General features: G+C 36.8%; 3 protein-coding genes across 5 annotated transcripts in view; 2 read left to right on the top strand and 1 right to left on the bottom strand.

Annotated features, from left to right (window-relative positions):
• The window catches only part of LOC132913308 (small ribosomal subunit protein mS33), a 76,121-nt gene that overhangs the window by 11,628 nt on the left and 52,958 nt on the right, over positions 1 to 11,535 (top strand). The window lies entirely within an intron of this gene.
• On the top strand, positions 115 to 6,605 carry LOC132913297 (chaoptin-like). Of its 3 annotated transcripts, XM_060971534.1 has the most exons (10): positions 115 to 281; positions 596 to 785; positions 1,234 to 1,381; positions 1,562 to 1,672; positions 1,775 to 2,521; positions 2,703 to 2,851; positions 3,160 to 3,942; positions 4,122 to 4,876; positions 5,090 to 5,606; positions 5,849 to 6,605. In XM_060971534.1, the coding sequence occupies exons 1-10, from the start codon at positions 252 to 254 to the stop codon at positions 6,190 to 6,192; spliced, it is 3,774 nt and encodes a 1,257-aa protein (XP_060827517.1). In that variant the 5' UTR covers positions 115 to 251; the 3' UTR covers positions 6,193 to 6,605. The 3 variants fall into 3 exon arrangements, with proteins under 3 accessions (XP_060827517.1, XP_060827519.1, XP_060827518.1); XM_060971536.1 differs by lacking the exons at positions 115 to 281; positions 596 to 785 and having other exon boundaries at positions 1,291 to 1,381; positions 1,564 to 1,672; XM_060971535.1 differs by lacking the exons at positions 115 to 281; positions 596 to 785 and having other exon boundaries at positions 1,306 to 1,385.
• Positions 6,844 to 11,535, bottom strand: part of LOC132913299 (probable chitinase 10) — a 32,772-nt gene continuing 28,080 nt past the window's right edge. The window contains exons 8-16 of the mRNA XM_060971540.1: positions 10,722 to 11,151; positions 10,435 to 10,652; positions 9,255 to 9,409; positions 9,031 to 9,171; positions 8,721 to 8,868; positions 8,307 to 8,492; positions 8,111 to 8,233; positions 7,792 to 7,993; positions 6,844 to 7,618 (exon numbers count right to left, since the gene is read on the bottom strand). Of these exons, the coding sequence (XP_060827523.1) occupies positions 7,410 to 7,618; positions 7,792 to 7,993; positions 8,111 to 8,233; positions 8,307 to 8,492; positions 8,721 to 8,868; positions 9,031 to 9,171; positions 9,255 to 9,409; positions 10,435 to 10,652; positions 10,722 to 11,151 (1,812 nt within the window). The 3' untranslated portion in view covers positions 6,844 to 7,409. The remainder of the gene's footprint in view (positions 7,619 to 7,791; positions 7,994 to 8,110; positions 8,234 to 8,306; positions 8,493 to 8,720; positions 8,869 to 9,030; positions 9,172 to 9,254; positions 9,410 to 10,434; positions 10,653 to 10,721; positions 11,152 to 11,535) is intronic.

Raw genomic sequence — 11,535 nt, 5'->3', positions numbered from 1 at the left:
ACTGCAGCTGTAGCTTTGTTTTGGTTTCTACTTCGATCCATAGACCCGGAGGAACATGCGCTTTTGCGTCTCCCGGCTTCATACTTGCGCTCTTTAGTATCAGTCTGCCCGAGTTTGCGTTCTGTTGCTTCCTTACTGCTTGCCTTTAGCATGGCCATGAAAAATAGACCGTGTAAACTAATGAAAGATCCGTAATTCGTTCTAAAATGGTTAGACGATCACGAAGATTAATTTGACGAGTGCTAGTTTATATGAGCTACCGGACATTGACATCTAGAAAGGTATATCTATCCCTTATTCTGTTTTATTTTTCATGATTATTTGCTTATTTATTTACTAAGTTCAATGTTCTCCGTGGTATATTGTCATTTTTACAGTTTGATATTCATTTTTTTATTTACATAAATTATTCTTCTTAGGATGATACCACATACATTCATTTTCTATTGTTTGAAAATATTTAAGATTTTATATCAACGCACAACTGGATCTTCACTTTAGTTTTTCAAAATTGGACTTGAACAATTTGTAAAAAGAAACTTTTATGTACATTAACTGCACTAAATTGATTAGTTTCTTTGTTTATTCAATATAGATGTTGTTAAACAAGCAGGTGGACCGTATATACATAGAGAGCCTTTTTATCTTTTGTATGTCGAGTGTCATAAAATGCTATAGCGTACCATGTACGTTCAACACCATGTGTATGTGTTGGATTCAAGACGATGAAGATTTCACGAAGATGGATATCAATTGCATAGGAATACCATTTGCCAGATTTCCAGGTAGATTTATTATATTTCACAAACTTAATTTTACTGAATCATCACGTTTGAAAGTTATAGAGATGGATAAAGCTACGGGCACGGTATAACTATAATTATTTGATGTACAACGAGGCAATAATCGTCAGCTTTGATAGCTTAAAAACTATAAAAGTACAGAACAAAAGAAAACTTTCTGTAATAAAAATTACATTGCACAGAAGTCATTGTCTTCTTCTTCTTTTAACGAAGAAAACATTTAATATTAATGAAGGAAAGATATTTCCTAGATCTATTTTCATTTCTTAAGGCGCAACGCTATATTTCTTGCCTTATTTTTAAATATTAGCGCTTACGACGAATACAATAATTTATTCACTGAATCATTCAAAATTGGATGGTCCTTCGTGTTTTCGTATTTTACATATAAAATTCATATTTAAATTAAAAAAGATATATTTAATAATAGATGTCTCCGTAAGTTACGTGGCTCAGTTGGATGTAGTTGGATCTGGGATCCAGGCGTTGGACAACGACGCGCTCACGAGTTCAGTTGGTGTCGAAGCTTTGGGATTAATGAGCAATCGATTGTCCAACATTGGTGATAAATCCTTTTCGTAAGTTAGTATGACGGAAGATAATGAAATTAAATGTTTTCGATGTATGTATTGTTTTGTTTCGTCTGTTAAATGTAATATTTTTTAACAAGATAAAAGAATAATAATTTGTAAGTATCTAATTGTTATATCTTCAAGAGGTGCATGTAATACTTCATTTAAGGGAATATATGTTATTAGAGGTATTGCGGATAGTTTACGTTCACTGGATCTCAGCTACAATGCCTTGGAGGACGTGCCATTTAAGGTCTTTCGCGATCTAAAGAAACTAAACTGGCTCAACATGCACAGGTAAAAATGTAAATTCGACAAAGGTTCTAATTAATTCGATAAAAGAACCAATCTATCAAATAATAAAACTATATAATTATAACAGAAAAGGTGTATTTCTAGTAATCATTTAACATCGCTGGATGGTGACTGGGGACACTCGAAGGATGCACTAACAAACGCCTTCTTCGGAGATAATTCAATCATCGAGATACCAAAAATATTCAACACGTTCGAATCTCTAGCTTGGTTGAATCTCGACAACAATAACATCGAGGAACTATTGGAAGACAGTCTACCTCCCAATATACACACTCTAAGTCTCAATAGCAACCTTTTAAAATCCTTTCCATCCTCCTTGAAATCCTTAAAACATCTCACGTGGTTGTATCTGAGAGGCAACGACTTTAAAAGCCTTGAACTGCCCGATTTCCAAAGTTCAAATTTAGAACTAGTCGACGTCAGCGAAAATTGCATCGAATGGATTGGTACACTAAGCCTGACCAACCGAACCTTGAAGATTAAAGATTTCAATCTGGACAGCAATAAGTTGACATCGTTAACTACTGGTATTTTTGATGGTCTCGAGACTAAAAGGATTCACTTGTCCTCGAATTCGATCAAGAACGTTGACGATGATGCTTTCCGAGGGCTTGAGGATATGCTGGAATATCTGAACCTGGAGAATAACGATCTTTCCAGTGTTCCTACAGCAGTTAGTCGATTGAAGAAATTATCGTACCTGTATCTTGCTAATAACGATATAAGGAACATATCTGGCGATGCATTTTATGAGTTTGCAGAGAATTTGCGGGCTCTTTCATTGGCTACGAACAGCTTGGATGCGGTGCCAGTTGCGGCTGTAACCAGGTGCCTTGTTTCTTTAATTCGTGTGTGCACTTGATTGTTCGATGTTTAGAGTTTATCCTGTTTTGCGATTTGGTAGCAACAGTTGCTTAATATTGGAGAACTGAGAGATCGATATACAGCTGTAAATAATCTTTACGCTATGTAATATCCATATTTAATGCTACGATGTTTTACAAAATAGGTGTCAGAGGTTACTCCATCTTAATCTCGGCTACAACAAAATCTCTTATATTCAGCCGGGTGACTTCGAATGGGCAGAGGATCTTGAAATTCTCTTGCTTAGAAACAATATCTTGACGAAACTGAAAGACGAAACGTTCAAAGGAGCAAGTAAGCTTCACTTTAGATCTTCCTCTGTCGCAATTATTTGGTTTATTACCATATATTATCATAAAATCATAGGATAAGTTGTCATATATGTGATTAATTAAAATACGATCTTAAATAATTTTGGTCACGAGATTCAATGGTCAGTTCAATTTTACATTTAAATATATTTCTCATTTGTACTTGTTTTATTCTTTTATATAATATTTAGTCATTTTATATAATATTTTACAGCTTGTTTATTTTATGGTAATGCCGTACATAGAAAAAGACGAGTAAGCAGGAAATGCCAATCTCACGATCACTTTCAGGGAAACTGAAGGAGCTCAGTTTGTCTTTCAACCACTTAACGGAGCTCGACGACGATTGCTTCGTTGGTATCGAGGAGAGTCTCGACATTCTCGAGTTGAGCTTCGCTTTCGCGACCGACGTGTTCCCTCAACGAGCACTCAGGCCCCTTTCGAATTTACTGTGGCTCGTTTTGGATAACAACAACTTTCAGACAATCGAGGCGACCGCGTTCTATTCCTTCCAGCGATTACGCTACATCAACCTGGAATCGAATCGACTTCACTATCTGCCTGAACGAATATTTCTGTCCAGCGTCCATCCCGAGCTTCGCGATGTGAAGCTCGGTTACAATTTCCTGGAAGCCATTCCAGACTTCAGCTTTCACAATCTGACCGAATTGAGATCGCTGGATCTGACCGGGAATAGAATAAAGATTCTTAATTCCGATTCCATTATGGATTGCCCGGAATTGGTGACGCTATCGTTGGCTTACAATCGGATCACTAAAATGGAGAAGAATGCATTTTACGGTCTGCCTAGCTTGCGTTTTCTTCATTTGGAGTTTAACAAATTGGTGATGCTAGATCTGGACGCGATCGCGGATATCGGCGGACCAGATTTTGCTCTCAACGTTTCATATAATGCGATTTCGACCATAAATTCTGGAAGCTTCACGAATAATTTGACGAGATTGGATTTGAGTTTCAATAACATCAGTCATTTGCCAGCGGACACGTTTTATGGAACACCGGAGTTGAAAAGTTTGGATCTGCAGAGTAATTTCATCGTTGTTCTTGAATCAGGTAAAATAATGTTTTTCTATATCGTTATTTTCCAGTTCCTTGATTATAATGAAACATCGTTAATACATTGTTGATTGGTCTTTTTGTTCTCTCTTTGCAATATGATGCATCTTACCAATAAAAATTTCATTAACTTTATTTGTACATAATTTAAAATCTTATCGCGAAAATTTTTCTAGGCACCTTTACGCTGAGACACTTGGAAACGCTAAATCTGCGAAACAACAAGATAGAAAGCTTACGGAAACAATCTTTCCACGGTTTAGAATTACTGCAACAGTTAGATTTAAGTGGAAATCAGATTACTCAACTATCCACCGAGCAATTCCGTAATCTAAAGAATTTACGAATCCTGAATTTGTCTGGGAATAAAATAAGATCCCTACCAAGAGACGTTTTCGAAGGGACAAAATTGGAGATTCTTGACCTAAGTAAGAATAAGTTCACCGTGGTACCATCGCCATCTTTTCTCGAGGTTGGCTATACCTTACGGGATCTTAATTTAGCGGACAATTTTGTGGATCATCTAGACTCTACTGCTTTTCCAACTTCGCAATTGGTTTCTTTAAATTTGGCGCATAACAGGCTAACCATCCTGCCAGACAATTCGTTTGTTTCTTTGGGAAAACTTCTAAGCCTCAATGTATCTCAAAATATTCTTCAAGCGAATTTTAAGGAACTCTTTCATTACTTGCCTGGGTTAAGGCAGCTGTATTTGGCTAATTGCGGTCTTAGAGACATACCTCTTCTTCCACTGACGAATTTAAACGTCTTAGATCTGTCTTTTAATCATATACACTCGACGTCTGACAAGCAGTTCCAGTATTTGAAGGATTTGAAGATCCTGTGGTTGGTGAATGATTCGTTGATTTCTATGCCCAATGTGAAATTAAGTCTCTTGAGAGAACTTGATGTGTCTGGCAATCCAATAGAGGTGAGTTCTTTGATCGTATTTCCGTTGATTTATACAACATTTTCATTTTCGTTTAAAAGCTTCGAAGAGTAGCAAGAGATAATATTTTAAACTTTGAAACTTATTTTCTATAGACAAATAAAATTTTGTCTACAGTCTTTATAACGAAATGAATGTGTTTTATGTGTTTAAAGAATTGTCAAAAAATATTCGCTAATGAAATTAAAAATTTAGGAACTGACGAAAGAGAGTTTCCTGGGCTACCCAAGATTGGAGAAACTGAATCTAAGAAACCTGAATAAAACCAGATCGGTGGACAAAGATTGCCTTCGCGTCTTAAAATATCTGAAACATCTTCGGATTCAAACGTGGCCTGAAGCGGACGGATTTCATCTCCGACACCTGTTAACTGGATTACCATTAAGAACCGTGGAGATTCAAGTAACAGAACATTTGCTGAAACATCAGATACAAAACGCTTTCACAAAGCAGCTGAGAGAATTGACTATTTCGGGAAGTGATCTCGAGGTAATTTCTTCAGAAGCGTTCTCCACTATCGAAGGTGGTGAATTGATATTAAGGATCAGGGATACTCGAGTCCGGAGACTGCAGTCGGATATGTTTCTTTCTTTGACGAAGAGACTCTCCCAATTGACTTTGGACTTGAGGAACAATCATATCAACGAACTTAGTCCTTCGGTTATTTATGGGAATCTTTCGTGGGAGAGCGTTGGCACCAATATGGTTGCTGGTACGTAAAGCAGTTAAATTATTTAATATTTACGGCTTAAGAAACACAGGCTGATCTTTGGTTCGCACAGTACGCTCACACAAATGTGTATTGTACTGGATACAAACAAATTTTGATTAATAAGTTTCTCTTGAAAATTATGCGACACATATGTAGTATATGCATACGTATATAATGAAGAAAATGTAATTGAAACTTTTATATTTAAAGAAAAAGAAAACAACTGTGTCGTTGTTTTTCAGGCGGTTTACAGGTATCTGGAAATCCTCTTGAATGCGATTGCGAGATCGCCTGGCTCAGCTTATGGTTACGAAGATGGCTACGAGAGTCTCGTCAAATCCATACAGCTTCTCAATCGGATGCTCGACAGCTGAGAACGATCGCTGGGAGAGCCGTCTGTACCGAAACCACACCGTCATATTCATCTGACAAAGTTTTGTTAACTTTAGGGACCCCTCACACTGCCTGTCAAGCCTCTGCTCTTAGCTCTGGTAACTACGAAAGACTAGCTACCACTTGGCTGGCTATAGTGGACATCATTCTCCTAACGATAATCGCGCCTACTGAATCGTTTATTTTATATTAAAACGAAGAGATCATTATGGTTTTACCATCTCCCACATATTTTTTATTTCAACATGTACATCATAAGGCAATTAAATATATTTAATTCCTATATTTATTTAAATATAGGAATTAAAATATAGTTTTTTCATAGTGGTTTTCGAATGATTTAAAATCATTGTCTTCAATGATAATTACAGAGGAGAAATTTATGAGTGGCAAAGTGTTAAATTTGTATTTACAAAAATGTGTAAATATGTTGCCTTAAATAATTTGATTTAATTTAATAGCGTCGATGAGACTTAAATATTAATGTAAGAAAAGTATGCGCACAAATGATGTTACCTTTACTAGTGGTAAGTTTAATACTAGCTGTTTGTTTAACATGTTACTATTTATGTTTGAAAAATAAAGGATTTTTATAGTAAGACTTTATAGATGGTTGTTACAAACTGATTTCATAATTTAATTTCAACTGCGAGATAACTAAGTAGAATAACGACTTAAACTAAACTTGTTATTATTGATAGTATTAATATTTCGGTTTTGAATTAGTAATTATAATTGCAATGATTAAGGATTAAACTTCGCGTTGCTACTTATTTATATCGTTGTTCTTATTGAGTTAGAAATGAAAATAGCAGGGATAAGCTTAAACCAAAGACAAAAGTCGTACGAACAACAAATTATCTTCTTTTTATGTAAAGTTCTTCTTATGTAAAGTTACAAAATAAAACGAAATTACTAGTTAATAGTACGTACAATTTACTTTCTTTCGCCGTTACAAACGAGATATGAATTCTTTTTTCGGAGAATCTCATTTCTTTTTATTTACAAAATGTATCTGTCACAGTAGTTGGACATAGTGCGCGGTTTATACACATGAGAAACGCATAGTTAGACAGAATCAATGGGAGATAGGAGGAGAATTTAAGGGGAAAAAAGTAAAAGTTTTAAAGAGAGGAAAGAGGGGAAATTGGAATAAGGAGAAGGAATAAAAATTCTCGAATAAAAAAAGATTTCTTGATAACAAAACTCCTCGTCGATTAACGATTATCGTGTTCCTGTTTTTTTTTCTTTTTTCGACGAATTGCGATCTTTTTTTTTAATTAACGTTACTATACTAATTAACATCGTGTGAATGTTCTTCGCGTTTTACAGTATAATCGCGAGCCGCAGAAAAATATCCTTAAATAGATATTATCTTTGTTTCTTCCCATTCTGTTTTTTCTTTTTTTTTTACACTGGTGGTGCCTGTGTGTGTTGTACGCATCCGTCAACGTTTTCAGGCCAATCGCAAACATTTTCATTGGGATTAAATACCAGATTTACTGGACAGGGCATGTGATGCTTCCTTTCGCCCTCACACATATAGTACATAGTGCAGTCGTTCTTGTCAGGATGATAAGATATGTGGTTGTCTTCTTCATCACAGCTTACCTCATTCGCTGAAACGATTAACGCACTAAGTTATTCAGATATCTGATTGATCAAGTCCATTTTCAGAAAATTTCTTCATTTCAATATTTGATTACACGATTAGCGATCAATTTTTCGAGAATTGGTCAGTTGATCAGAGCTCTATAAATTTGTGATAAGATAATAAATAATAAACACTTACGATCTTTGGTGGTGTACCTCCCATTCCTCAAATGAGATTCGTAAGGACCATCGTATTCCAATTTCACTTTATAATCTCGTAGCTCTTTCATCATAGCTTTGATTAATGGATACTTGCCAGCCCCGCAACTTCCTCTGAAGTCATCCATATCCACCGACCAGATCATTATACCTCCAAAGCCTTCTTCTTTGAGCCATTGCATCTGATGTAATAAACAAAAATTGTGAGTTAATTATATTAATCGCAAAACAAATTGACGCGCATCTCTGATATTTTCGTTGACTTTCACAAGAAATGTTGACATTAGCGTTTCTCTTACCTTATTTATAAGGCTTCTTTCGTCATCGAATCCAACCCACTGATCTTCTCTGTACGCGAAAGGAACTTGTTGCTCACTATCCCATACTAGCGTGGTGTTCTCTTCACCGAGGAAGGTACAAATCTATACATTCATTTAGTATTTCTGTTAATGCGACGTGTTGGACAAAAGGTTAGTATACGCTGGTGTGTAATACCTCGTAAGACGAGAGGAATCCGGCTTCGTTGGTGAAATTGCCAGCTATTCCACCTCCTGAGGCTGGGGCTCCGATGTCGAATTTCTCTTTGTCCACTAATGTGAAGGATCTACCATAAGTTGGCATACCGATCATTAATTTCTCCTTTGGAGCACCTTGTTTCACCCATTCCCTTGCACTGTAATCCTATAGTTTTTTCATATACATATGAGGTATTCTCATGTATTGAAAAATGTACATTTTATGGTGCTGATCATTCACAGTGCCAAGTTATAGGATTTAATTGAGCATTTAAAATGGTATTTTCTTATAGAATTAGAATATTCGTTAAGAAAGAACATTACTTGTCAATTACATGAAAGAGTGGAACCATACTAAATAAAAATGTAGGAAAAAGTAATTTTCAATACGTACCACTGTCAATTTTTTCTGGTAACTAGTAGCACTTTCCAAAGGATACAGAGGACTATTATGACCAACTTGTCTCTCCCACTGGCCGTGAAAATCGTACGTCATCACGTTAATGAAATCCAGATACTTAGATATTTCTGGTACATCGTATCTGAAATTAAAGAACTAGCTCAAAGGAAGAAGCTAGAAAAATAATTTAGCTGCATTTCGAAACCATACGCTCGATAATAGCCACACGTTGTGAGATATTGAAACTTGTTTTTGTTAAAGATAATTAATTAATTATTAAAGAAACTCAATAACTGGAATTTACCCTGCAGCAATAGCCTCAAAACTAGCTGGTACCGCGGCTGATAAGATTAATTTTGGTTGTCCAGAACTATTTGCTTCACCCTCGAATGCCAGTCGAAGTTCCTTCAAAAGATTCACATAGGCTGCTCGGTCGTCACCACCCCTAATGTAATAAATAAAAAGAAGAATATAAAACGAAGGAACGAGGGAACATTAAACGCGAAGAAATTACTTTTCGAAATTTACCGTGGATATTCCCAATCAACGTCTAGGCCATCGAATTTGTATTCTCTGAGAAACTCGATGGCTTCATAAACGAATTGATTCATACGGAAAGTATTACTGGTCAGTTCTTTGAACGGGGTTGATCCAAAAGCCCAACCACCGATCGCCAATAATATCTGAAAAATCATTATTTCTAAGATATACAGGGTGCGCCGTTAGAATTCGGACAGAATTCAATTTGTAGTTCCCACCATATTAGAATTCAGATGTTTGTGCTGATTGACTCTGAAGTTAGTTAAATATGTCAATAAGTCTTCTATAACCTCAAAATGACAGAACTCGTTAAGCAAAACCCGGAATACGATAGAAGAGCGGCGATTATAGAAAGTCTTCGCGCCGGGAGAACGCCGGTCGAAATTATAAAATTCTTTAGCTACCCAAGATCGACGGTATACGACATTGCTAAGAGATACGCAGCCTCAGAGTGGTTCGAGAAGGGTTCTCCTTCTCCGGCGAGAAAAGTTCAGCGTTGTCTCAAGTGAGGGCGACGTCATGCCTCCGCACTTCTTCCAAAAAGGCGAAAGAATCACAAAGGAGGTTTATTTAGAGGTCCTGAAGACAGTAATAAAGCCGTGGATGGAAATTACGGCTTCTGGAAGGCCGTATTTATTTCAACAAGATGGCGCACCTGCTCACACAAGTCATCTTGTTCAAAATTGGCTCTCTGACAATGTGGACATGTTTTGGTCGAAAGATTTCTGGCCTCCTAACAGTCCCGACCTAAACCCATTGGACTATTACGTGTGGGGCGTTATCGAGAGACAAACTAATAAATGCAGGCACCCCAACGTCAACTCCCTACGAGCTGCTATCGAGTCAGAATTCGCGACAATTAAACGCGACCAGTTGAAGTCAGCGTGCTCGCGCTTTAGAGCAAGAATAGAGCAGGTCATAGAGGCAGAGGGTGGTTACATAGAATAAAAGTTCTCAGCAAGGACCCTTTAAATGAGATATAACAACATTTTCATGTGTTTTTGTGTATTGACTTAAATAAACAACTTTCTGCACAAAACTTCTTTTGTCCGGATTCTAACGGCGCACCCTGTATATCATGGTCTGCTTGATACGTATCAAACTACGTATCAATGTATGTATCAAATGTATCAATATCGATCAATATGTATGAAAAATAGGGTCCAACCTTAATGTCAGGATTCTTATTTCGCAGGGCGATCAATCGTTCATACATCTCCGTGTCCTTCTCGCTTTCTTCTGCAAGCAAGTAATTTTTCAAGGTTGCGAACGAATAGACTATATGTGTGCAGAGAGTTGGATCGATGTCTTCCGGTACAAATTTTCCAGCTCCAGGTCTTCTGTGCGACCAATTTGTTAGGTAGCACATTGATTGAGCTGCCCTTTCTGCGAATAATGATTAAGTTATCTGTAATACGTTAACGCAAATCAAAAAATTCGAGGAGAAAAGTTTACCATTGGTAGATGGATTAACGACGAGTTGCGTTGTCGGTTTTTGAAGTTTCTTCGCCTTGTTGATAACATCAGAGACCAATATCTTGTAAGGTTCTGGCTTTTTCAAGATGCTTTCAGATATAGTGCTGGCCACGGCGCTCCAATCGACGTCCTTGGCACTTGGACCTCTCGATATTCCGAGCAATTCCTCCCTCATCGCTCCGATTAAGGGGTACTTGACATTTCCACCGCAAACCGTGCCGTTGAAGTCATCCATATCAACCGTCCACACCATGGCACCGCCGTAACCTTTGCTCTTCAGCCAGTCCATTTTGCCTCGAATAGATTTCTCGTCGTCGAAACCCACCCACTGCTCGTTCTGCACCAAGTATGGTACTTTCATCTCGTCGTCCCAGATATAAGCTGCGCCGTTTTGTAACATCTCACAGATCTATAGAAAATAGAAGAAAGGTGTACTTATGATTAGCCCCGTGTACGAAAGAAAAATTGCTCTTCTTTCTTCTTCAAATTCTCATTCAAAAGTTAATCAAACTTTAAGACCATTCAAACATCTCTATACTGTGACTCACTAAACACATACTTTGCCTTTTTCCATTTTAAAATCGTCAAAACGACGAATTTTATATTTCTTCTTTTTGCAATAATTTGTGTAACAATTTTACTCTGGAAAATTTTTCTAAATGTGTAGATATTGTATTAAACTTTTTGAAATGTTTTGTGTAACATATTCATAAAGAGTTTCTATAAGCGTTCAAATACTTTCGCGAGCCACTGTACCTACATTTACATTTTTCCTTAAAACCACCATTTTAAC

The sequence above is a fragment of the Bombus pascuorum genome, chromosome 13, assembly GCF_905332965.1.
Source record: "Bombus pascuorum chromosome 13, iyBomPasc1.1, whole genome shotgun sequence".
Taxonomy (NCBI): domain Eukaryota; kingdom Metazoa; phylum Arthropoda; class Insecta; order Hymenoptera; family Apidae; genus Bombus; species Bombus pascuorum.
This window is presented reverse-complemented; position numbering and strand designations above follow the sequence as displayed.